The sequence below is a fragment of the Nerophis ophidion genome, linkage group LG10, assembly GCF_033978795.1.
Source record: "Nerophis ophidion isolate RoL-2023_Sa linkage group LG10, RoL_Noph_v1.0, whole genome shotgun sequence".
Lineage (NCBI taxonomy): Eukaryota > Metazoa > Chordata > Actinopteri > Syngnathiformes > Syngnathidae > Nerophis > Nerophis ophidion.
Window position 1 is genome coordinate 30495963 of NC_084620.1, and position 27870 is coordinate 30523832.

General features: G+C 41.8%; 1 protein-coding gene and 1 long non-coding RNA gene across 8 annotated transcripts; one reads left to right on the plus strand and one right to left on the minus strand.

Moving 5' to 3' along the window:
- Window positions 1-396: 396 nt before the first annotated feature.
- On the minus strand, window positions 397-27268 carry khnyn (KH and NYN domain containing). Of its 7 annotated transcripts, none has more exons than XM_061913447.1 (10): window positions 27009-27265; window positions 24305-24440; window positions 22583-22736; window positions 8514-8648; window positions 7098-8440; window positions 6883-7013; window positions 6618-6714; window positions 6434-6541; window positions 5422-5523; window positions 397-1249 (listed from the first exon to the last, which is right to left on the minus strand). In XM_061913447.1, exons 2-10 carry the CDS (start codon window positions 24373-24375, stop codon window positions 928-930), a joined length of 2463 nt encoding a protein of 820 aa, XP_061769431.1. In that variant the 5' UTR covers window positions 24376-24440; window positions 27009-27265; the 3' UTR covers window positions 397-927. The 7 variants fall into 7 exon arrangements, with proteins under 7 accessions (XP_061769431.1, XP_061769436.1, XP_061769433.1 ...); XM_061913453.1 differs by having other exon boundaries at window positions 1044-1249; window positions 5422-5588; window positions 27009-27268; XM_061913452.1 differs by lacking the exon at window positions 24305-24440 and having other exon boundaries at window positions 27009-27264.
- On the plus strand, window positions 11384-12126 carry LOC133560670 (uncharacterized). The gene is made up of 2 exons (XR_009808502.1): window positions 11384-11883; window positions 11973-12126. It is a non-coding gene; the product is annotated as an uncharacterized LOC133560670 (long non-coding RNA).
- Window positions 27269-27870: the final 602 nt, after the last annotated feature.

Genomic DNA, 27870 nt, shown 5'->3' on the forward strand with positions numbered 1-27870 from the left:
CCAACTTCTTTGTCACGTGTTGCTGGCATCAAATTCTAAAGTAATAATTATTTGCAAAAAAAAAAAAGTTTATCAGTTTAAACATCAAATATGTTGTCTTTGTAGCATATTCAACTGAATATGGGTTGAAAATGATTTGCAAATGATTGTATTCCGTTTATATTTACATCTAACACAATTTCCCAACTCATAGGGAAACGGGGTTTGTACATCCACCCATCCATTTCTACCGCTTATTTCTTCAGGGTTGCGGGGGGCGCTGGAGCCTATCTCAGCTACAATCGGGCGGAAGGCGGGGTAAACCCTGGGCAAGTCACCACCTCATCACAGGGCCAACACAGATAGACAGACAACATTCACACTCACATTCACACACTAGGGACAATTTATACAATATACTGTATAAACATATATATTTAATAATCAATAAACTGTACAAATTTAAAAGTAGACCTTGAAGCATAGTTTAGTATTTAAAAGAATCAACAATTCTGTCAGAGGATGTCCTTTAAATAACTGCAGTGCCATACAAAAGTCACCCAACCGGTCAGATGGAGCAAGTTGATGCTTTTCTGTAAAGTACAACATGGTGTGATTAACACTGCTGATCGTCTTCTTTGAACCTTTTCCATGATATTCCACAAAGTGTCCGTCTTAGAAAATAAGTCAGACAAATATTGTTGATATTAGCTTAATTACATAGCTGGAAATGAAAAAAAAAACGCCTCTCTTTTTTTTTACAGGAACAAAGGGGAACAACAGGATTGTCCTTTTGAAAGAAGTTATTCTTTGTGAGTGACATAAATGAACACCCGTTGCAAGCTTTGGTGCACATCATGGTGAACAGCAGGTCTGCATAGGGAATGTGGCTTTGTTCAAAATAAGTCTGATAAAATCAGGCACAAAAAATAAACATTGATAGTCTTCCTAAAGTTCTAAAAGAAACTCTGAAAGCACATTAATGTCAGTCTCTGCTGGGCAAAGATTCAGCACCAGCGTTACAATGTCGCTCTGATCCGTAAAGACTTGAGAGAGTTGCTCCCTCAAGCTCGCCGTGTACTCTGGTGTTCTGTGGTGTGGCTCCACTTCCCATGCCACCCCGCCCTGGCTCTCTCCACCAGCTGCACCCATTATTCTGCCCGCTGTTCGGTCTCGGATGTCAAAGACTGTGGTTTGTGAGCATGGAGGATTCAAGTGGGGGGCATTGGTGGCGACAACAGCAAATGAGTTGTTTCCAGCATCGGGTGTCCTAAAGAAGGAAATATTGGTGGAAAAAGTGGTTGGATTTCTGTATACAATAGATGACAGCCTATTTTGCAGTTCATCATCGTCATTTATTTTTATTCCTTTCATGAAAATGCATATTTACAAGCCACGTACAATTGACACTTTCATTGTTTTTTTTTTTTTTGTTTCTTATACATTTCCATGATCAGAAAGGAGCAGATGGAAGAATAATATTCTTATATTTATCGGCCCCCTTTTTAACACAAATTATTTTAGATGACTTTATAACTTCCCTCCACCTACACCCGAAATCCAACATACTTTTCCATTTTCCTTTAAGCATTTTCACAATGACACGTCCAATCTAAATCAAAATTCAGTTTGTAATAATTCCAGTTTTCTCTTTATATAACTCTTTTTAAATACAAAGATATTCTTACAGATTTTTAAGTCTTTGTTTAGAGAATTCCATGCTTTCACAGCAACAACAGACAAGCACATTTGTTTCAAATGTGTTCGCACTCTTGGATGTTTAAAGTCATACGGCCTTCTGTGGTTCTCATCTTCAGATTTGAGCACAAATTTTTATGTCCTTCGGAAGAACTTCATTTCTCGCTTTGAACATCATTAATAGAGTATTCACTTCTACAATATCTTTTAGTTTTAGTATTCCTGACCTAATGAAGAGTGGATTTGTGTGGTCTCTATATCCTACTTTAAAAATGATTCGAATTGCTCTTTTCTGTGAAAGAAATAAAGGCATTATGTTGCTATCATATGTATTTCCCCATATTTCTGCACAATAATTGAAATAAGTTAGAACAATTGAGCAATATAACATTCTCATTGTGTTATATGGAAAACTATATTTAACCTTGTTCAAAATAAATAAGCTTTTAAATACCTTATTTTTCACATGCATTATATGAGCTTTCCATGTCAACTTTTCATCTAAGATGACCCCAAGAAATCTGATTTCAGACACCTTCTCAATTTTCACATTGTTGATGGATAAACTAACTTCTATCTTTCTTTTATTACTGAATACCATATATTTAGTCTTTGCCAAATTTAAAGATAATCTATTTATATCAAACCACAATTTTAGTTTAACCATTTCATCTTCAATATTATCGGCTAAGATTTTCAAGTCATCTCCTGAACAGTATAGATTTGTATCGTCTGCGAAAAATACGCACTGTAAAATTTTTGAAACCTCACACATATCATTTACGTATAAAGTAAAAAGTTTGGGTCCTAAAATCGAACCTTGTAGAATTCCAGTTTGGTATTCATGCCCCTGCATTTTCATGGATATATTTTCCGTGCTTTTAAGTAATAACCTGTCTTATTAGCCTATTGGTTAGAGTTTCCGCGCTGAGATCGGTAGGTTGTGAGTTCAAACCCCGGCCGAGTCATACCAAAGACTATAAAAATGGGATCCATTACCTCCCTGCTTGGCACTCAGCATCCATCCATTCCCTACAGCTTATCCCTTTCAGGGTCGCGGGGGTTGCTGGAGCCTATCTCAGCAACACTCAGCATAAAGGGTTGGAATTCGGGATTAAATTACAAAAATGATTCCCGGGCGCGGCCACCGCTGCTGCTCACTGCTCCCCTCACCTCCCAGGGAGTGATCAAAGGTGATGGATCAAGGGCAGAGAATAATTTCGCCACACCTAGTGTGTGTGTGACAATCATTGGTACTTTAACTTTAATTGTAAACAGTCTCTAGATCAACTTTAGTCAATTATAAATTTTTATAATGTTTTATGTTTTTTTTTTGTTTGTTTTATGCCCCTGCGATGAGGTGGCGACTTGTCCAGGGTGTACCCCGTCTGCCGCCCGAATGCAGCTGAGATAGGCTCCAGCACCCCCCGCAACCCCGAAAGGGACAAACGGTAGAAAATGGATGGATAGATGTTTTATACGCTTCTTTTCAAATAAAACTTTGTTTTTTATATGGCAAACACACAAATATGTAATTTGTTCCCCAAAACTCAAAGTGCAATATTTAATGTGAAGTAATTGGATCCTTGAATAGGTAAAAATTGATTTTGATTCATTATTATTTTTGGAGAAATAACAGCTTTAAAGAAAAAAAAAACATCCTGCATGGCAGCGTTGTGTTACTAGAATCAACATTATAACATTTCCTTGTTACATTTCACTTGTTTGTTCTTTTATCCCACTTTTTATGTTTTCCTTTTTTTGTTTTGTTGTACTTTTAAAATGTGCTGCGGGCCGTAAAAAAACTAGCTGAGGGCTACAAATGCCCCACGGGCTGCACTTTGGTCACCTCTGATGTAGAGTATAGAGATCATATGGAGGCCTCCTTTAGTCACATTTTTACCATTCAAAGGGGGGACTTGGAACATCCATCCATCCATTTTCATCCTATTCCAGCTGACTTTAGTTGAGAGGCTGGGTACACCCAAGCCTGGAAAGGGTACATTTAGACCAAAGAACTTTCACACTCACTTTCACACCTCCTGACTGTGTGGCCTACATGCGAACCATGCACCAGGCCATCGTGCGGCTGTCTTGGAACGTAACACCCACAAATAGCAGGAATCTACTGTACTTCAATTATACAAACCCTGTTTCCATATGAGTTGGGAAATTGTGTCAGATGTAAATATAAACGGAATACAATGATTTGCAAATCCTTTTCAACCCATATTCAGTTGAATGCAGTACAAAGACAACATATTTGATGTTCAAACTCATAAAGTTTTTTTTTTTTTGCAAATAAAAATTAACTTAGAATTTCATGGCTGCAACATGTGCCAAAATAGCTTGGAAAGGGCATGTTTACCCCTATGTTACATCACTTTTTCTTTTAACAACACTCAATAAACGTTTGGGAACTGAGGAAACTAATTGTTGAAGCTTTGAAAGTGGAATTCTTTCTCATTCTTGTTTTATGTAGAGCTTTAGTCGTTCAACAGTCCGGGGTCTCCACTGTCGTATTTTACGCTTCATAATGCGCCACACATTTTCAATGGGAGACAGGTCTGGACTTCAGGTGGGCCAGGAAAGTACACGCACTCTTTTACTACGAAACCACGCTGTTGTAACATGTGGCTTGGCATTGTCTTGCTGAAATAAGCAGGGGCCCATGATAACGTTGCTTGGATGACAACATATGTTGCTTCAAAACCTGTATGGACCATTCAGCATTAATGGTGTCTTCACAGATGTGTAAGTTACCCATGTCGTAGGCACTAATACACCCACATACCATCACAGATGCTGGCTTTTGAACTTTGAGCCTACAACGATCTGGAAGGTTATTTTCCTCTTTGTTGCGGAGGACACCACGTCCACAGTTTCCAAATATAATTTGAAATGTGGACTCGTCAGACCACAGAACACCTTTCCACTTTGCATCAGTCCATCTTAGGTGAGCTCGGGCCCAGCGAAGCCAGCGGCGTTTATTGGTGTTGTTGAGAAATTGCTTTTGCTTTGCATAGCCGAGTTTAACTTGCACTTACAGATGTAGCAACCAACTGTAGCTACTGACAGTGGTTTTATGAAGTGTTCCTGAGCCCATGTGGTGATATCCTTTACACACTGATGTCGGTTTTTGATGAAGTACCGCCTGAGGGATCAAAGTTCCGTAATATCATTGCTTACGTGCAGTGATTTCTCTAGATTCTCTGAACCTGTTGATGCTTTCACGGACTGTGGATGTTGAAATCCTTAAATTCCTTGCAATTGCTCGTTGAGAAATGTTGTTCTAAAACTGTTCCACAATTTGCTTACAAATTGGTGACCCTCGCCCCATCCTTGTTTGTGAATTACTTAGCATTTCATGGAAGCTGCTTTTATACCCGATCATGGCACCCAACTGTTCCCAATTAGCCTGCACACCTGTGGGATGTTCCAAATAAGTGTTTGATAAGTATTTCTCAAGTTTATCAGTATTTATTGCCACATTTCCCAAAATTCTAAAGTTAATGATTATTTGCAAAAAAAAAAATGTTTTTATCAGTTTGAACACCAAATATGTTGTCTTTGTAGCATATTCAACTGAATATGGGTTGAAAATGATTTGCCAATCATTGCATTCCGTTTATATTTACATCTAACACAATTTCCCAACTCATATGTAAACAGGGTTTGTATAAGGAAGAACCAGAAGAACCAGAGGACACTGGTTCTCCAGAGAATATGTGCAATATTTCCCACCTGTGCTCTGCAGAGAGGAAGTCATCCAAATGAGGCCCTCCTTTTCCAAGTGGGTCATCTGGAACCATAAAGTGATCGCCAACAAACGTGTACTGGAGCAGTCTGAGGGGGATACAGGTGAAGTGTGTAGAACCCTATTTGGGTCTTGCAGCAGCACAGTATTCCTACTGTAGTGAATACAGTACAATTTCCATAGGTTCACAGCTTTGGGGTGGCAATTTGGGTTAGGGTCATGCCTTGATACCAAGAGCAAATCCAACTGTAACGTGATTACTCTTCACACATGCATGTACACAGAACGAGTGTGTGGGATTAGGCCAGTGCTTCTCAATTATTTTTTGCTACGTCCTCCTTGGAAGCAGAACACATTTCATTTCCTTCCCCATTCTCCGCCGCGACTATTAAAAGTATCCTTTGTCTATAAAATTGTCAAATGTAAATCTCTGCATAACATTGTATCTTTAATATCATTGTAAAAAACTAAAAATAAAAAAATACAAACTATAAATAAACTTGTAACAAAAAAATACTTTTATCAACATCTATTTTTAGTCTATAACATAAAACATTTGAAGTGCATCAATTTGCCAGTTGTTTAAAAAAAAAAATCCTTATTTAATTTATACATATTTTTGGATCAACTTGAACCATTTTATACTGAAAAAAGAATGAAAAAAAAACTTAATAAATAATGATACATTCAAATGAATCATCAACATTAACTCAATAACCCAATACATATTACAAACTTTAACAATCAACACCAAAATTATTAAAACAACTTGTGATATTTAAAAAAAAAAAAAAAAAGTAAGTATTAACGGCTACAATAAGCACATTTTGGAGGGCGCAGCTTTTCAAAGCGGGGTTTAAAGCACGACAATAAAAATTACTGATAAGGTATTTTTCCCGGGGTCCGTCCCCTTCCCCACTATTTAAGAAGAACTGGTTGAGAGAGTGCCGAAGATAGAAAAACACACACATAGAAAGAGGGTGCATTGGTTCAACGCACCTCTTTTTGATGATGTCCCTCCACACAACCGACTCATCCAAGAGGTCCCTAAGATTGTCATTAGTCACGATCACTCCATCAGTCTTTTGTGCAAGTTGCAGCATTTGTCTGCAACAAAAGCAGAGAGCAAATTTATTGAAAGCAGTGAATCAGTTATACGGGAACTTCCTGTTTACTCTCCAACCTGTCGTCATACGAGCAAATCCTCTTCCCCCTGAACACCCTGGAAGGAGTGTAAGACAGAAGGCCAAGTTTATGCATCTCACTCAGATAGTGCTGCTCTGTGGGCAGGGAAAACACAATTGGTGCCAGGTTTTTAGTCGCACCACAAGGCAACACTGGCCAGCCAAGATTTGTCACATTTATGATATTTGTTTTAAAAGCAAAGAGTCAATCTGAACTTCTCTTCCTGCTATAGAAACATTGCAATGAAGCGCAAATGTGGAAACCTGTAATGCGAGAGTCATTCTTTTGCCTCCACTGGGGCACCAAGGCGCTAATGTGACGATGACCACGGTCCCAAAAGTGCTGAACAGCCAGAGCAATACCTCGACATGAGAAGAATTGTCCCAGCCCGTGACTGCAAAATCAAATCAAGATCAAAAATGATGGAAAAATGGAACCTTTATTTTACTCTCTCTACCGTAGCTGTTCGTTCTCCTACCTCATGGCCACGTTACTCCCATCTATGACAATAGTCCTTAGCTTGGGATTCCCTGGCTTGTCAAATAGCTGGAGGCCAAAGGGTGTCTGCAGACCCTCAAGGAAACGCTGCTCCCCTGTCACCACCACTGTGGAAGCAGAGGCCAAACCGCGGCGTTCCTTTAATCTTTCAAAACATCGCTCAGCGGGGGATGATTTCTTTAAGCATTTTGGGGACTTTTGTCCTTTGACATTTTGGAGAGGGAGATCAGAAGACGTGGCATACATTGGCATAGGCGGTCTTTTGACAGAATCGAGGTGTGGTGTGACTTTCTCAGAACAGAACCAATCAGGATATCCGGTTAGTTTTTCTTTTTGTGAAACATTTTCGTCCTCATTTTGCACGGGCCCATCACGCTTTGTCATTGCAGCTTTCTCATTATCATCCTTTACTGAGATGTCTAGACCTGTTTCTACCTTCCTGGATGTTTTCTTCTTGCTGCCACCCTCCTTCTGCAGCTTCAGGAGGATCTGGTCGGTGGATCCGTTGGGTAACTCGTTGTAAACCTGGGTCACCTCATGCTCCTTGTTGCCACAATTCACAGCGGCTTTCTTGACTACCTCTGACACAAAGTCCCCATCTTTCTGATGATCACAGACTTCTTTTGACACATTTCTGCGTCCTTCACCTCCTGCTGTCTCATCTTCCGTCTCACAAGGCGAGTTATTTTGGCTCTGACTATCAAAGTCAGCACAATCATGCTCTTGCTGAACCAGGTCCAGTATTTCAACGGCCTCTGTGGGCCCTACTTGGCTCAGGACTCGTTTCACTATTTCTTCCTTGAAACCCATGGCTGTGAAGAACTTCAACATAAGCATGAAATCCTTGTTTGCCTCTGGTGGCATCTGCACACTCTCCTTGTCCCCACTCCCTGATGTTTTCATCTGTTCCCCCTGCAAGAGTTCTTCCACCTTTTCTGGACTTTCAACTTGGTTTTTCTTAGAAGCACTTAGAGCACAAGAAGTCACCCCAGGAAGGCCGACCTCATGCAATGCTGAACATTCAGCTTGAACATCTAGCATCTTATTTGCCCCAAGTCCTGTCTCGTTCACTAAGTCCAGTAGGGCTTCCTTTACAGACCCAGGCAGCACCAGGAGATCTAGGATATGTCGGTCCTCATATTTTTCCACCAGAGCCTTAAAGACATGACGGGAAACACACAACTCATCTGAAGTCTTGTCTTCAGTCTCCAAGCGTCCGACCTGCATGCCATTATATCTCTCAATCAAGTCTGTAATGACTGAGTACGCTTGGACCACAGGAACAGCAAGACCGGATATGAGCAGGGAGCCTGGGGAGCCCACCTGGTTTGACAAATTACAACAAAATGACCTTTTTAGATTACGCATTATCATGTCCCAGGCAAAAAATACTCACCACAATGTGTGCTGAGGTGCTCTTAATGATGCAGTCTAAAAAGAGGCCACTGGCCCCGCAGAAGATGCAGTTCAGCACTACAGGATAGGACAACTCTTGCTGCTCCTCCTGGTTGATAAGTCCTCTCAAAAATAACTAAAAGGACAGAAATATTAAGGGTGTGCAATAAATATCAAATATATAATAATCGGGACGAATATGAGAAATAATAATGGTTTAAAACAGGGGTGTTAAAGGTATGGCCCGCGGGTTGTAACAGCCCGCAAAATGAGTCTGCTAAATATAATAATTGTCCAATGGATGTCGCAATACCAATTCCAGTTTAACCCGCGTCACACACAACACTGTTTATAAATGAAGTGTCAGCTGACCTTTAAGCGCCCTTTGAATTGGCTGCCGCTACTACAATCAGCACAGGTGCAAGCAATGAGCTGTTACTGTTGTGGCTAGCGGCAGACTGATGCAGTAGTGATACACGATACCTTCTTTGAATGAAAATTATCCAGTCAACAGATAAAAAAACGAAAGCGTATAATGCAAAGACTTAAATCAATATGACCATCATCTTTGTAGTTAGACTTCCGTGCAGCGCTCGCAATTTTTTGAGGCACCAAGTGCACCCTGAACTCCATTGATTTATGCTTAATTCTACCACATTCACATTGGTTAAGTTTGTAGTTGTGTTACCTTTAATTTGGCTATTATGGTGTAATTTTGACAATTGTTTTGATTACATTATAATTGTAACATTTGAATGATGTTAAATTAATTTGTTGTGGCAGTTGCAGGTGTCACCAATGCGGCAGTTTGAGGAAACACCCGGTTGCTTTTACAAACATTTTTAATGGTAACTTGCCCACATAAGAATGCTAAGCAGGAAGTGCTTTAAAGGCCTACTGAAATGAGATTTTCTTATTTAAACAGGGATAGCAGGTCCATTCTATGTGTCATACTTGATCATTTCGCGATATTGCCATATTTTTGCTGAAAGGATTTAGTAAAGAACATAGACGATAAAGTTCGCAACTTTTGGTGCTGATAAAAAAGCCTTGCCTTTACCGGAAGTCACAGACGATGACATCACAAGGGTGAGGGCTCCTCACGTCCTCACATTAGTTATAATGGGAGCCTCCAGCAGCAAGAGCTATTCGGACCGAGAAAACGACAATTTCCCCATTAATTTGAGCGAGGATGAAAGATTTGTGGATGATGATATTGATAGCCAAGGACTAGAAAAAAATAAAAAAAATACATACAGTTAAAAAAAAAAAAGGCGATTGCATTGGGACGGATTTAGATGTTTTTAGACACATTTACTAGGATAATTCTGGGAAATCCCTTATCTTTCTATTGTGTTGCTAGTGTTTTAGTGAGATTAAATAGTACCTGATAGTCGGAGGGGTGTGTCCACGGGTGTCTTGAGGCCAGTGTCTGAGGGAAGTCACGGCAGATACAAGGACGGCGCAAACTCCACAGATCTCCGGTAAGAGGCGACTTTTTAACACAATCTTCTCACCGAAACCTGCCGGTTGACAAGTGGTTGGGAACCAGGTTCGCTTGACCGTTTTGATCCATAGTAAAGCTTCACCTCCGGGAATTTTAAACCAGGAATCACCGCGTGTTTGTGTGGCTAAAGGCTAAAGCTTCCCAACTCCATCTTTCTACTTTGACTTCTCCATTATTAATTGAACAAATTGTAAAAGATTTAGCAACAAAGATGTCCAGAATACTGTTTAATTGCGCGATGAAAAGGGACGACTTTCAGCCGCAAATGGTGCTGTGCTAATATTTCCTGACAGTCTGACGTCACGCCCACGCGTCATCATTCCGTGACGTTGTTAACTAGAAACTCCGCGGGAAATTTGAAATTGCAATTTAGTAAACTAAACTGGACGTATTGGCATGTGTTGCAATGTTAATATTTCATCATTGATATATAAACTATCAGACTGTGTGGTCGGTAGTAGTGGGTTTCAGTAGGCCTTTAAGTTTAATGGCTTTGTAAATACACGTGACAAAGTCTAAGTTCATTGTGTTCTTCACAGTGTTTTGAAACTGCACCAATTTTTTCTTCAGAATTTTAAACTCACTTGGAAGTATTTTGCCAAAAGGATTGTTTGTAATTTTTACATTTTCAAAATGTGCTTGTGCCATTTTTGGCCCAAGTAAGAAAAAAATATATATATATTTTGAAGTTGTCTTTATTTTTAAATTATTATGCCATGATTTTACCAGTCCAGCCTGCGTCGGAATAGATTTTTCTCAATGCGGCCCCTGAGTTAAAATGACACCCCTGGTTTAAAATGTACAGATTGTCATATAGATTAAAAACAACTTTGTACGCTTTAGTAAAAAAACTAAAGCTATAATGAAGGTGTGAAATAATTCAATGACGGCATCAAAGTTAGCAAGGTGCCTCAAACCAAATTTTTAGTAGTTATTGTTAATGAAAATTTTACTTGGACACAACATACTAAACTTATCAGAAGCAAGATTTTTCTTGTATGTAGATGTGATGGGACACAAGTAGGGTATTCTATTTTTTTATGTTTCATTGCCTTGCAAGTTTTACAGTGTTTTATTGCTGTGGATTTCAAATTGCATGTTTTTACATTTTAGAATTTGATTGTATTTTTAATTGCATGTTTTTACATTTTAGAATTTGATTGTATTTTTAATTGCATGTTTTTATACTTTGGAATTTGATTGTTTTTTAATTGCATGTTTTTACTCATTGTGGACTTTGCTGGCATTTTAAGACATTGCCCCTTGTAGCTGGTTGCCCCCAACGACCACATTGCCCAATCCAACGGCACGGGAAATTGGACACACCTGTGGAGCATTAGGACTGCGCACATTTAAAAGGAGCGGCAGGAGGAGAGAGAGAGGTTGAGAGGGTCGACAGAGGGAATCGACAGGCTAGAGAAGGAGAGGGGACGGCAGGATTCGGCAGGTTTTGGCCGGGACGGGGAAGAATCGACAGGCATTTGCCAAGAGCGACCGGGAGAACGCACGCAGGCTGTGAAGGAACCCCCCGCAGCGAACCCCAAGAACCAAACAACACGCAGGGGCAGAGGAAACTCTGCCTCCCAAGTAAGTCCCGTGTGTTGTGGATCTGTGGGGACACCCAACTGCCTTTGGCTGTGGGCTTGCGGGCTCGTGCGTCGTACGCTGGCTGTGTGGTTCTGTGGACAGGGGGGCGATTTGGACCCAGGGACCTGCGGCGACCCCCGGAAGCGACCAGGAGGCGGAGCGGGACGGGTACTGCCACGTAGGTCCCGCGAGTGACCAGAGACTGGCGAGGAGAGTGGGCGTACCCAATACGTTGATACAGAACTACAGCAAAGGCAGGGGAAACCCCGCCTTGCATGTAAGTGTGATGTCAGCCCTGAAAGCGTCACTGTGGTTTTAGTTGATTTTATCCCGGTGGCCTGCCTCCCTTTTTAAGTTTGTGTGCAGGAGGATGCCGTGGCAGTGGGCGGAGCCAAGATACGGACCCACATGCCTGTCGTGACTGTAACCTCGCCCATTACATTTGCTACCATTTGGTATTTTAGTGTCGACAACGTGACTGGTTTTTAATTGTATTTTAATAAATTGTGAACCAGTATAATCTTTCCTTATTTTGGGACAGCTGCTCTCACTACATTGGGTTCGTAATATTTATATTGGTTTTAACCAACAATTTTTATTGGATTTTAATATTCCACCATTCGGGTCCATCACATAGACATTATACTAAAGTTTAATATAGCTATAAATAATGTATTGTAATTTGGGTTGCTACTTGTCAATCATACATTTACAAAATTGTATCAATTCAAAAATTCTCAAGTATAATGCATTTTCCGAATTGACTGTTTTCATCTGTCATGTATTTTTAATGTAGAAGAATGTACATTTATATACTGATTTAGTTTTCTATAAATTTTCGACATATTTGTCTGACATACATATTTATTCAACAAGACACTGTTGTGACTTTTATCTACTATTATGTAATTAAGTAGAACATTTACTTAGAAATGTAGGCTGAAATACAGAGGATGTTTGTTGTGTATATGTATTGCATTTGACTTGACTGAACTTGCTGGTCTCCTTAGGGCAGGCAGAAGTGTCAAAACTTTTTGACTTGTGGGTCGCATTTGACAAAATAAATTTGAAAATTTGTAGGGGGCCGAAAGCCGACTACCTTCAAGGTACTCAATGCGCTTTGACACTACTTCCACATTTACCCATTCACACACTGATGGAGGGAGCTGCTATGCAAGGCGCTAATATATATATATATATATATATATATGTGTATGTGTATGTGTATGTGTATGTGTATGTGTATGTGTATGTGTATGTGTATATGTATATATATATGTATGTATATACATACTCACAATGGCGGAGAGGCGGGGCGCGCTTGGAGCGACGCTGAACAACCCAAGTCAGGTGCGTAAATCACACACCTGCTCTCAATCCCTGCATCTTCTACTGCAGTACAAAAAGGGAGAAGGAGGAGCGATCAGGGCAGAAAACGGAGGAGAAACAGCAACCGACGACAAGAGAGACCAGATCAGAGATGAGCCCACGAGGAAGACGCAGTCACCGGCCACCGAAAGACGAGCTGAGCCAAGCAGCAAAGGAGGTCGCGCTAGAAATTGGCGCGACCTACTGTGACGCAACAGGGTTTATTTAAATAATAAACGAGTGTTAAACCTGCTACGATGCGTCTTGTATAGATGGTCCATGCAACCCGCACGATGGCCGCTGGAAACCTGTCACAGTAGCGCCCAACGGAGGAGGACCATCGGAGGCGGAAGAGGACGACTTCATCTGGGCACTAGTCTCAAAATTAAGCAAACTGGCGGAGGAAACGCGTCAGTATGCAATAGCTGGTGGACCAGGTGGGGAGAGGCGGCGAGTGCCCCCCCCCAAAGATGAAGCCGAGGAAGATACCGGTGAAGCCGGGGCGGAGACCTTCCACCTGGAAGGTGGAGCTGGGCAGGCGGCAGTGGCATCTGCAGACCACCAGGGCGAGATGTCGGCCAAAAGGAGGGAGGACGAGTGCGCCCTGTTAGATCGTGAAGACGCCAGTGCAGAGGAGGCGCCCTCTGCTGACGACAAAAATGCAGCAGAGAAGGTAGAAAAAAAGGAAGAACCTGAAGACAAGAAGGTAGAAGATGACCCTGCAGAAGAGGAGAAGGAAGAAGCCAAAGTACACGCTCCACAAGAGGTGCCAGTGCCTGCGCCACGTCGGGGCCCGGTGTCTGCACCCCTTCGGGTCCCAGTGCTTGCGCCACGTCGGGTCCTGGTGCCAGTGCCTGCGCCACGTCGGGTCCTGGTGCCAGTGCCTGCACCGCGCCGGGCCCCAGTACCAACACCACAAAGAGTGGAGCGGGTAGCTGGAAAAATTAAAGAAACTCAAGAAATACTTAAAGGAATTCAAAAAATGATGAAGACAAGGAAAAAGTCAAAGAAACTCAAGAAATTGAGAAAGAAGGAAAAATACTCGAAGAAATGCTGGAAGATGATGATGATGATGATAAAGAAAATGAGGAAGAAGAAGTTAAAGATGAAAAAGAAGGTAAAGAAACTCAAGAAATTGAGAATGACAAAAATAAAAGTCTGGAGAATATCAGCAAATGGCAGGAAGTGATTGAAGTTGGAGGCCAAGATTCCAGGAAATGAACATGAGCAAGAGACGGAAACAGGCCGACAAGTGGAAAAAGACAAAAACAATTTCGAAGCTGTCATCATGTCTCTCAAGCAGGAGGAGGAAGAACCTAGGAGAACGAAAAAGGGAGATCAAAGGTGTGTCACTACTGAAGATGAGCACTCACTTGAGGAAAACTGGCCAGCAAACTGAAAAGTGGAAGTGAAGATGATGAGGTTCAGCCATGAAGAAGATGCTCTGATGAGGAAGTCAGACACCAGTGAAGAAGAAGACAAAGCTAACAGCAGCACTCTCCCAGCGGACTGCACAGGAAGTGAGGAGTTTGCGGACGCAACGGTTGCCATGACGCCACCCCCACGGCAACACCTGCACAATGAAAGCCTCATTAACTTTAGAATTTGATGCCGGCAACACGTGACAAAGAAGTTGAGAAAGGTGACAAATACCGATAAAGTTGAGGAATGCTCATCAAACACTTATATGAAACATTCCACAGGTGTGCAGGCTAATTGGGAACAGGTGGGTGCCATGATTGGGAATAAAAGCAACTTCCATGAAATGCTAAGTAATACACAAACAAGGATGGGGCGAGGGTCACAACTTTGTAAGCAAATTGTCGAACAGTTTTAGAACAACATTTCTCAACGAGCTATTGCAAGGAATTTAGAGATTTTACCATCTTCGGTCCGTAAAGTCATCAAAAATTTCAGAGAATCTGGAGAAATCACTGCATGTAAGCAATGATATTACGGACTTTTGATCCCTCAGGCGGTACTGCATCAAAAACTGACATCAGTGTGTAAAGGATGTCATCACATGGGCTCAGGAACACTTCATAAAACCACTATCAGTAACTACAGTTGGTCGCTACATCTGTAAGTGTAAGTTAAAACTCTACTATGCAAAGCCAAACCCATTGATCAACAATATCCTGAAACGCCGCCGGCATGGCTGGGCCCAAGTTCACCTAAGATGGACAGATGGATGATGCAAAGTTGAAAGGTGTTCTGTGGTCTGATGAGTCCACATTTCAAATTATATTTGGAAACATAGGACGTGTTGTCCTCCAGAACAAAGAGGAAAATAACCATTCGGATTGTTATAGGCGCAAAGTTCAAAAGCCAGCATCTGTGATGGTATGGGGGTGTATTAGTGCCCAAGGCATGGGTAACATACACATCTGTGAAGGCACCATTAATGCTGAAAGGTCCATACAGGTTTTGGAGCAACATATGTTGTCATCAAAGCAACGTTATCATGGACGCTCCTGCTTATTTCATCAAAACAAGTGTTACAACAGCGTGGCTTCGTAAAAAAACAGTGCAGGTACTTTCCTGGCCCGCCTGCAGTCCAGACCTGTCTCCCATCGAAAATGTGTGGCGGATTATGAAGCGTAAAATACAACAGCGGAGAACCCGGACTGTTGAACGACTGAAGCGCTACATAAAACAGAAATGGGAAAGAATTCCACTTTCAAAGCTTCAATAATTAGTTTCCTCAGTTCACAAACGTTTGAGTGTTGTTAAAAGAAAAGGTGATGTAACACAGTGGTGAGCATGCCCTTTCCCAACTACTTTGTCACGTGTTGCAGCCATGAAATTCTAAATTAATTATTTGCAAAAAAAATTAAGTTTATAAGTTTGAAAATCAAATATTTTGTCTTTGTATTGCATTCAACTGAATATGGGTTGAAAAGGTATTCCATTTATATTTACATCTAAAAAAATTTAGTTTTTCCTCTTCATTTTTTCTGTTGAATTTTGAATGTTAAAGAGTCGAAATTGAAGATAAACTATGTTTCAAAATTTAATTTACATTTTTTTCCTGTTTTCTCCTCTTTAAACCGTTCAATTAAGTGTTTTTTTCATCATTTATTCCCTACAAAAAACCTTCCGTAAAAGGAAAACAAAATGTAAGACGGAATGACAGACAGAAATATCAATCAATCAATCAATCAATGTTTACTTATATAGCCCTAAATCACTAGTGTCTCAAAGGGCTGCACAAACCACCACGACATCCTCGGTAGGCCCACATAAGGGCAAGGAAAACTCACACCCAGTGGGACATCGGTGACAATGATGACTATGAGAACCTTGGAGAGGAGGAAAGCAATGGATGTCGAGCGGGTCTAACATGATACTGTGAAAGTTCAATCTACAATGGATCCAACACAGTCGTGAGAGTCCAGTCCAAAGCGGGTCCAACTCAGCAGCGAGAGTCCCGTTCACAGCGGAGCCAGCAGGAAACCATCCCAAGCGGAGGCGGATCAGCAGCGCAGAGATGTCGAGGCGGATCAGCAGCGCAGAGATGTCCCCAGCCGATACACAGGCAAGCAGTACATGGCCACCGGATCGGACCGGACCCCCTCCACAGGGGAGAGTGGGACAAAGAAGAAAAAGAAAAGAAACAGCAGATCAGCTGGTCTAAAAAGGGAGTCTATTTAAAGGCTACAGTATACAAATGAGTTTTAAGGTGAGACTTAAATGCTTCTACTGAGGTGGCATCTCGAACTGTTACCGGGAGGGCATTCCAGAGTACTGGAGCCCGAACGGAAAACGCTCTATAGCCCGCAGACTTTTTTTGGGCTTTGGGAATCACTAACAAGCCGGAGTCCTTTGAACGCAGATTTCTTGCCGGGACATATGGTACAATACAATCGGCAAGATAGGATGGAGCTAGACCGTGTAGTATTTTATACGTAAGTAGTAAAACCTTAAAGTCACATCTTAAGTGCACAGGAAGCCAGTGCAGGTGAGCCAGTACAGGCGTAATGTGATCAAACTTTCTTGTTCTTGTCAAAAGTCTAGCAGCCGTATTTTGTACCAACTGTAATCTTTTAATGCTAGACATGGGGAGACCCGAAAATAATACGTTACAGTAGTCGAGGCGAGACGTAACAAACGCATGGATAATGATCTCAGCGTCTTTAGTGGACAGAATGGAGCGAATTTTAGCGATATTACGGAGATGAAAGAAGGCCATTTTAGTAACGCTTTTAATGTGTGCCTCAAAGGAGAGAGTTGGGTCGAAGATAATACCCAGATTCTTTACCGTGTCGCCTTGTTTAATTGTTTGGTTGTCAAATGTTAGAGTTGTATTATTAAATAGAGTTCGGTGTCTAGCAGGACCGATAATCAGCATTTCCGTTTTTTTGGCGTTGAGTTGCAAAAAGTTAGCGGACATCCATTGTTTAATTTCATTAAGACACGCCTCCAGCTGACTACAATCCGGCGTGTTGGTCAGCTTTAGGGGCATGTAGAGTTGGGTGTCATCAGCATAACAGTGAAAGCTAACCCCGTATTTGCGTATGATGTCACCTAGCGGCAGCATGTAGATGCTGAAGAGTGCAGGGCCAAGGACCGAACCCTGGGGAACTCCACACGTTACCTTAACGTAGTCCGAGGTCACATTGTTATGGGAGACACACTGCATCCTATCAGTAAGATAAGAGTTAAACCAAGACAGGGCTAAGTCTGACATACCAATTCGTGTTTTGATACGTTCTAATAAAATATTATGATCGACGGTATCGAAAGCAGCGCTAAGATCGAGGAGCAGCAACATAGATGACGCATCAGAATCCATCGTTAGCAATAGATCATTAGTCATTTTTGCGAGGGCTGTCCCCGTCGAGTGATTTGCCCTGAAACCGGATTGAAAGGTTTCACATAGATTGTTAGACGCTAAGTGTTCATTTAACTGCTCCGCAACAATTTTTTCGAGGATTTTTGAAATAAAGGGAAGGTGAGACACCGGTCGGTAGTTTACCATGAGGTCAGGATCGAGGTTAGGTCTTTTAAGAAGAGGATGAATAACCGCTTTTTTGAATGCTAGGGGAACAGTGCCCGAGGAAAGTGATAAGTTTATAATATTTAGCACTGATGGACCTAATAATACAAAGAGCTCCTTGATCAGTTTCCCAGGAAGAGGGTCAAGTAAACATGTTGTTTGTTTTATTCCATTTACACGTTGTAACAATTCCTCTAATGTTATTTCCTCAAAACGAGGGAAACTATTTTGGAGGGCAGTATCCGCCGTATATACAATCGTGTCAGTGTTAATAGAACCCCGTTGTAGCTGGGACGCATTGTCTTTAATCTCCTTTCTAATGACTTCAATTTTCTTACTAAAGAATTGCATAAAGTCATCAGCTGAGTGGGTGGAGCTACTGGAAGGAGTCCCTTGTTGGGTTAGCGATGCTACCGTACTAAACAAAAATTTAGGATCGTTTTTATTACGGTGGATGAGATTTGAGTAATAATTAGCTTTAGCTAAGGTAAGCATGCGTTTATAAGTTATTAAACCATCACTAAATGCTTGATGGTGCACCTCAAGTTTAGTCGTGCGCCATTTGCGTTCCAGCTTTCTGCATAATAATTTCTGAGCTCTAGTTTCTTCTGTAAACCACGGGGTGCGCTTTTTTGGAGCCTTTTTTAACTTTAGCGGTGCTATGTTATCAATGGTTTCGCGCAGGGCGTCGTTAAAGTTGTTAGTGAGGTTATCAATAGAGCCCACATACTTTGGGAATGGTGCCATTACCGAGGGCAGTAGGTCAGCAAGAGTTGTCGTTGTGGCCGTATTAATGTTGCGGCTGCTATAGCAGTTATTATTATTATTAGTTTGACGAACATGCGTCTGAACCTCGAATTTTATAAGGTAATGATCGGACAATACTTTAGTATACGGGAGTATCGTAACTTTGGAAGCGGTGATACCCCTGACAAGCACTAGGTCTATCGTATTACCGTTGCGATGCGTGGGTTCATTTATTATTTGTGTGAGACCACAGCTATCAATTATAGTCTGGAGCGCTACGCACGGTGGGTCCGATGGGGTATTCATATGGATATTAAAGTCCCCCATTATGATTATATTATCGGCGTGTGTCACTAGATCAGCAACGAACTCTGAGAATTCATTGATAAAGTCCGAACAGGGCCCTGGGGGGCGGTAGATAACAGCCAGGTGTAGAGGCAGCGGTGTGACAGACCTCATAGTAAGCACCTCAAACGATTTATATTTATTATTTATGTTAGGACTAAGGTTAAAGTTTTCGTTGTATATTAGTGCGACCCCCCCACTCCTTTTAAGCGGACGGGCAATATGCGCATGTGTAAAGTTAGGAGGACATGCCTCATTTAGCGCAAAAAAGTCGTTTGGTTTAAGCCAGGTTTCACTGAGACCGATGACGTTAAGATTGTTGTCTCTGATGATATCATTAACTAACAACGTTTTGGGAGACAATGATCTTATGTTTAAAAAACCTATATTATAGGTAGTGGGCTGTTTTAGGGAATTTTTGATCAAATTATCCGTAGTAGCAATATTAATAATGTTGTGTTTATTATGCCCAGTGCATTCAGTATAATTACGACCATATCTAGGAATTGATACGACGGGAATGTTCCGATTGTTTGATTGTTGCTTTGATAAACTGCACGCATCATGGTTAGCCTCCTCAGTAACGGGGATTTTCCGATTGTTTGTTTGTTGCTTTGATAAACTGCACGCATCATAGTTAGCCACCTCAGTAAAACACATGTCCAACTCTGAAACACTCGAAGCAGAAAAAACTTGTTCTAATTTAACTGACTCCTTACCCAGACCAGTAGTCTCGCATCCTTTATTTAAATCCGTCTTCAGGGTGGAGGGAAGTGGTGTTCTGTGGGGATTACCCTTCTGCTTTGTTTTTAGCCCCGCTCGACATCCGCGTTTCCGATCACACCGCTGGCGTCTGCTCCGTAGACGGCCCCCGCTGCTACTAGACTCCCCTGCTTCACAGGCCGCTGGATGTAGCCGCCGACGTATCCCCATGCTAGTTAGCATGTTTAGCACGCCCGCGTCTATCAGTCCAAAACGGCCCGATATGTCCATATCCAGAAGTGTCTGGCGGTCGTACGTGATCACGGAGTGACCACGATGCGAGCCAGCCATGAAGTCTGCAGAACTGTCCGGCATTTCCGCCAAATGTTCCATCTTTAGCAAGAGCACCGCAGTGTCGCAGCCATCAAATAATTTATATTATTATATAAAATTTATATATAAATGGGTATTTATATATAAATGGGTATTCACAATAGCCAATTTGCTCAATTTACTTTTAATATATATATATATATATATATATATATATATATATATATATATATATATATATATATATATATATATATATATATATAAAAGGCAAATTGGCTATTTCTGGCAATTTATTTTAGTGAGTATCAAACTGGTTGGTAGCCAATCAGTACCCAAGAAGTAGCTCTTGGTTTCAAAAAGGTCGGTGACCCCTGTAATATATTAATAAAAAAATATATTAATATATAATCTTGGCCCTGCGGTGAGTTGTCGACTTGTCCGTGGTGTACACCGCCTTTCGCCCGAATGCAGCTGAGATAGGCTCCAACACCCCCCGCGACCCCAAAAAAAAGGACACGCGGTAGACAATGGATGGATGGATGGATATAATGTTGGACTTCTTCACTGTTTCAGAGGTAGACATTTCGCGTGCACCAAATACAGTATTCTGCAAACATTCCACAAGTAGTGAAAAAAACATCGAGCTTCAACATAACTGTGGAGAGGCAGGGCACGCTTGAGCCTAGCCCAAGATAGCGGCAAGGAGGCGGAGAATCCGAGCGAGCGGCGAGGCGGGGCGTGCTGGGAGCGACGTCGCAAGCGAGATCTGGTGCGTGGATCGCACACCGGGACACAATTATTGTATCTCCTAATGATGTTTAAAAGGGGAGAAGGAGGAGAGAACGAGGGAGGAGTTGTAGAGCCTGCAGCAACGGATGAAGAGCGGAAGCGAGAGAGTGCAAGACGACAACGACGAAGACGCGGCCAACTAAAGAGCGAGACGGAGGAGCGAGCAGTGGGAGTGACGACGGCGCAAAAGACTTACTTTTATTTTTTAAAATAAACAAAAGTCAAACCTGCACAAGCAAGATGTCCTTCCTTGTTGGTCCATTGAACCCGCACGACAGCGAGCAACTGTCACATTTGGCACCCAACCTGGCTGGACCACCGGAGGCGGGGGAGGACGATGCCTTGTGGGATCTCTTTGGCGCGCTGGCCGGCCTCGCAGCAAGCAGCCGACAGCAACGTCTGCTCCTGCAGGCATTGGCGGACCAGAAGGGGAGGGAGCGGTGAATGGCCACCCGAAGACAAGAAGGTAGAAGATGATGCCGCAGACAAGATGGAGCAAGAAGGAGCTAAAGTACAACCACAAGACAAAAAGGCAGCAGAGAAGGTAGACAAGAAGGAAGAACCAAAAGACAAGAAGGAGCAGGAAGAAGCTAAAGTAGAATCAGAAGACAAAAAGCAGCAGTAAAGGTACATAAGAAGGAAGAACCAGAAGACATGATGGAGGAAGAGGAAGAAGCTGAGGAGGACATAGCGGAAGAAGCTGAAGATGGTGGTGAAGAAGAAGAAACGCTGGATCTGGCTGAACACAGCAATGTTGCAGAAAAGGAAAAAGAGGACGGAGAAAAGGACAAAGAAGAAAAAGACTAGGAAAAAGACAAAGACAAGGAGAAATACAAAGAAGAAAAAGACAAAGACGGAAAAGACAAAGAAAAAGACAAAGAAGACAAAGCCAAAGAAGACAAAGAAAAAGGAAAAGACAAAGAAGAAGGAAAAGACAAAGAAGACAAAGAAAAAGGAAGAGACAAAGAAAAAGACAAAGAAGACAAGGAGAAGACTGGGGGCACAGGTGGTCGTGGCCCTTCACTTCCCGCTCCCGGGAAAAAAAGGAGGGGTGGGGGTGTAGGCTCAGTCTGGCGATGGAGGACTGTAGAGAGGCGGAGCCGATGGTCCGACGGAGCAGCAGGGTACGCCCAAGATGGCGGCAAGGAGGTGGAGAATACGAGCGAGCGGCGAGGCGGGGCGTGCCGGGAGCGCCGCCGCAAGCGAGATCAGGTGCGCGGCTTGCACACCGGGACACAATTAATATTTTTCCTAACGATGTATAAAAGGAGAGAAGCAGGAGAGAACGAGGGAGAAGGATTCGGAGAGCCTGCAGCAACAGATGAAGAGCGGAAGCGAGAGAGAGCAAGACGGCGACGACGAAGACGCGGCCCACTAAAGAGCGAGGCGGAGGAGCGAGCAGTGGGAGCAACGGCGGCGCAAAAGACTTACTTTATTTGAAAAAATAAATAAGAGTCAAACCTGCACAAGCAAGATGTCCTTCCCTGGTGGTCCATTGAACCCGCACGACAGCGAGCAACTGTCACAATAACCTTATCAGCCAACTAAAACGCCAGCCACTATATAAGCTGCCCCAAAGCCAGGCGCAAAGAAAGGTGTGCATAAACTATAGTTACATATAAATTGTGTATCCCAAAGAAATATGCTTACTTATCGGTTTGCACCTTAGATGAGAGAAATCAAACCTGACCTTTGCAGCGTTAACATCACCGATCTCCCCCTGTAGCTGCAAAAACATAGACCCGGGCGAGAATTGCGGCAGGTCGTGGGTGTCGATGACTAACGACACCCGGAATATCCTCTCCAAGGTGTCCCTCTGATAATCCACGGCGCCCATCAGTGTCCTGGGGCACAAAAACACATCCTCCACCTTGGCTTGATGCTCCATGCCTGTTTAGCAAATATCACAGTCACTTTAACACACGGTACACAGTGTAATGGAGCCATGGTACACGTTGCCTCGGTCAAGTAGTTGTTGATTAGTACAGAATATATAGTGCGGGTCACAAAAAAGTTCACATACTATTTTGTTGGACCACCTTTAGCTTAAATTATGGCCTACAGTCACTGTGGCATCATTTCTTCAAGCTTCTGCAATGTCTCAACATTTATTTCTGTCCTATTTCTCTCCAAGATTTTGTACTGATGATGATAGATTCAGACCACTGTGTTATGATTCCCCACTGTCTTTCCATTTTTTAATCATGTGTCGGATAGTTCTTTAGTAGTTTCAGTCATCTCCTGAGATGTTTTCTTATCCTTCATGCATGCCAATAATTTGACCCTCCTGAAACATAAAATATATTTTCCAGAACCGCTGAATGTGTTTAACATGTTTAAGTTAGGGTTGAATAACTTGTTGCCAGCTGAAACTCGGTAGTTTGTTTGCTCTACTTAAGTTCCCAAACTGGGGTAGACGAATGAAAATTAAAAACAGTGCGACAGTGCGCTAGATTGACGTCTGAAGGCTCATAGTTCGTACGCACGTACTGCCTCATCTTGTGAACATGGCTATACCTAAAAAAAAATATTTTTTTTGGATATCAGCTGAGCTTATCAATTTAAACAAAATGGGGACTGTTACAGTCATGTTATGATTATCAAAGACGTTTGGTAATGTAATGTAACACTCCTACCTAGATAAATGCTTTTGTTATTCTGCTTTTATTATACCCAGATCAATGGTATTTATAGCAGTCCCTGATCCTTGTCTGTTTTGTAATACATATAAAATTGTAGGGCAATTTTCCTGATTACTAAACTTAGGCTAAATACAGAGAGCTACATCATTTTAGTGATCGAGTAATCGGTTAATTCATTTGTTCGATTAATTGACTTATCGGATCACGGCCCCCACATCCCGCTGCTCTCATGTGCGCTCTATTTTGTACACTATTCTAATTTATTGTTCGCATATTTTTCACTTTGTTCAAATCAAATCAAAGGCCTACTGAAATGAGATTTTCTTATTTAAACGGGGATAGCAGGTCCATTCTATGCGTCATACTTGATCATTTCGCGATATTGCCATATTTTTGCTGAAAGGATTTAGTAGAGAACATCGACGATAAAGTTTGCAACTTTTGGTGTTGATAAAAAAGCCTTGCCTTTACCGGAAGTCGCAGACGATGACGTCACAAGGGTGAGGGCTCCTCACGTCCTCACATTGTTTATAATGGGAGCCTGCAGCAGCAAGAGCTATTCTGACCGAGAGAACGATAATTTACCCATTACTTTGAGTGAGGATGAAACATTTGTGGATGATGATATTGATAGCGAAGGACTAGAAAAAAAAAAAGGAGATTGCATTGGGACGGATTCAGATGTTTTTAGACACATTTACTAGGATAATTCTGGGAAATCCCTTATCTTTCTATTGTGTTGCTAGTGTTTTAGTGAGATTAAATAGTACCTGATAGTTGGAGGGGTGTGTCCACGGGTGTCTTGAGGCCAGTCTCTGAGGGAGGTCGAAGGCAGCTGCATGACGGCGCAAGCTCAGCTGATCTCCGGTAAGAGGCGACTTTTTACCACAATTTTCTCACCGAAACCTGCCGGTTGACAAGTGGTCGGGAACCATGTTCGTTTGACCGTTTTGATCCGTAGTAAAGCTTCACCTCCAGGAATTTTAAACAAGGAATCACCGTGTGTTTGTGTGGCTAAAGGCTAAAGCTTTTCAACTCCATCTTTCTAATTGGGCTTCTCCATTATTGATTGAACAAATTGCAAAAGATTTAGCAACACAGATGTCCAGAATACTGTTTAATTGCGCGATGAAAAGAGATGACTTTTAGCCGCAAATGGTGCTTCGCTAATATGTCCTCTACAGTCTGTGACGTCACGCGCACGCGTCATCATTCCGCGACGTTTTCAACAAGAAACTCCGCGGGAAATTTAAAATTGCAATTTAGTAAACTACACCGGCCGTATTGGCATGTGTTGCAATGTTAATATTTCATCATTGATATATAAACTATCAGACTGGGTAGTCGGTAGTGGTGGGTTTCAGTAGGCCTTTAATCGATTAAATTGATTAATCGCTGCCGCCTCAGTACGTGCTGTAATTCAATCCTAAGTATCAAGCTATCTAACTTACTTCTAATCTTCTAATAGGGTAAAACCAACACCACTGTGAGCATTTTTACACACTACCACATTAATTCCACATTTTGATTGAAAGACTTGTATTGAAATATTATTGACTGCCAACTATATTTGTTACTGTAACTCTTTGTCTTACAGCAGGTATACACTTTCTCCCAGAAGCAGTCACATTTTTTCCCCCAAATGTAAATGTCTTTAAATACACATTACCCACACACTGCAGTGTAGTTAAGAATTGCAGTAGCATGGCCACCCTACTTACTGTAGCTTGCAGATTTAGAATAAAAACATAACTATAACCTAATAATTCGTAATCATGTTAGCATTTAAGATAGCTAGCGGATAGTTAGTTGCGCTGTAGTTGTCAGCTAACGATTAGCACATTAGTTAGAAACTAGGGATTATCTCTCCACTTGTCTTCTAGCATTTAGCATACTGGTTACCAGGTATTGATTAGCACTCTAGTTACTAGGTAGCGGTTAGCAAACTAGTCATCAGCTAGCAATAAATAAGTGATTATGTTAAACGTTAGCGATTAGCACTATAGTTTCCAGCAGCAAGAGAATAGAGGGCCAGGTAGCTTATGATAGTTGCGCTCTAGTTGTCAGCTAGTGATTAGAACACTAGTTAGAAGCTAGGGGTTAGCACAATAGTTGCCAGCTAGCGATTAGCACACTAGTTATAAAATAGGATTAGCGCTCCATTTGTCTGCCAGCATTTAGCCCACTTGTTACCAGGTATTAATTAGCACTCTAGTTACTAGGTCGCAGTTATCACATTCATTGTCAATGTAGGATTAGTTTCTTACATTGACTGCTAGCGATTACCACTATAGTTTTCAACAGCCAGAGAATAGAGTGCCAGTTAGCTTGTGATTGTTGCGCTCTCGTTGTCAGCTAGCGATTAGCACATTGGTTAGAAGATAGGGATTAGCACAACAGTTGCCAGGTAGCGATTAGCACATTAGTTAGAATCTAGGGATTAGTTCTCCATTTGTCTGCTAACATTTACCACACTAGTTACCAGGTATTGATTAGCACTCTAGTTACCAGGTTAGCAGATTAGTTATCAGCTAACGATTACTGATTACGTTGACCACTAGCAATTAGCACACTTGTTAGAAGCTAAGGATTAGCACAACAATGGCCATCTAGTGATTAGCTCTCCAGTTGTCTGCTAGCATTTAGCACACTAGTTACCAGGTATTGATTAGCACTCTAGTTACTAGGTAGCGGTTAGCACATTAGTTGTCAGCTAGTGATTAGTGCGTAAGGTGTCCACTAGCGATTAGCACTATAGTGTCCAGCAGCGAGAAAATACAGTGCTAATAATATCCTTTGATAATGTATCGGACGGCGTGGCGCGGTTGGGAGAGTGGCCGTGTCAGCAACCAATGGTTCCTAGTTCAATCCCCACCTTCTACCAACCTCGTCACATCTGTTGTGTCCTTGAGCAAGACACATCACCCGCCATCAGTGTGTGAATGTGTGTGTGAATGGGTACCTTGAAGGTAGAAAAGCGCTATACCCATTTACCATTTCGTGCCATTAGCGAACATTGTTGTTATTTTAGTAGCACCTATCAGTACCTCGAAGACCAGTTTAAATATAAATATAATCAATATTGTATACAAGATTTATTTGGGGTCTTTGTTCCGTCTTTCCATCAGTTTGGATCGAGGTCCTATTGGCCTGGAGAACATTGAAGACCCCTGCTTTAAAATATTTGTGTTGAATTATTGTTATTAATAATTACTAATCACGGCTCCAAGTCAAGTACACAACCATAAACGACAAAAGTGACCTCTTACAGACTGGCTGCACTTATTCAACTTAGAGGGCTAAAAAAGTTTCAATTTTTTCAAATGAAGTAAAACTTCCGATAGAAATTGGTTAGTGACAATGTTGTTACTAGCTTGTTATAGTTGAACACAGTATGTTTAAGGCAACTGTTTATGACAAACACAGAACACACCATATTGTAGACTACGGTATCAATAAATGTTGTTTTCTTACCCGGAGTTGGTCGTAAAAGTCCAGAATTCTGCAAATGACGTGACAACAACACAACGATCGGCGTGAAGTTGGAAAAAAAGACTTCCGCACCAATTTAGTTGACTTCAGTCATATGCCAGGAAGTGAAGACAAAAGAGGCGGGCTGATTAAAAGTGAAAGTAAACACGCTGCTGGGGGAGAAGTTTGACCCCAAAAACTAACATCAAAATAATAATACGTTCGCACAGTAATCCTACTTGTGTTGTTATGTGCTACACAGCTTTGCCCCACCAGATGGCAACAGTACTTCTTCAATTGCTAGAAAAAAAGCTTGTATTAAGTTGAGGGGAATTCCAGTGACGACAGAACCGGGGATTTTCTTCTTTATGTTCATGTGTTGTTACTGCGGTGGTCTACACCTGCTCAAACAAAAGTGATGGGACACATGCCTTCTACATAATTGAACAAATTGGAATAATCCTGGGGCAGCACGGTGATCGAAGGGTTGGTGCGTCTGCCCCACAATAAGAAAATCCTGAGTAGTCCTGAGTTCAATCCCAGGCTCGGGATCTTTCTGTGTGGAGTTTGCATGTTCTCCCCGTGAATCCGTGGGTTCCCTCCGGGTGTTCCAGCTTCCTCCCAACTCCAAAGACATGCACCTGGGGATAGGGCTGCGCGATATTTCCTTTTTTTAATATCCCGATATCTTTAGGCCATATCGCGATATACAATATATATTACGATATTTTGCCTTGGCCTTGAATGAACACTTGATGCATATAATCACAGCAGTATGATGATTATCTATGTATACATTAAAATATTCTTCTTCATACTGCATTCATATAGGCTACTTTTAAACTTTCATGCAGAGGGAAATCAC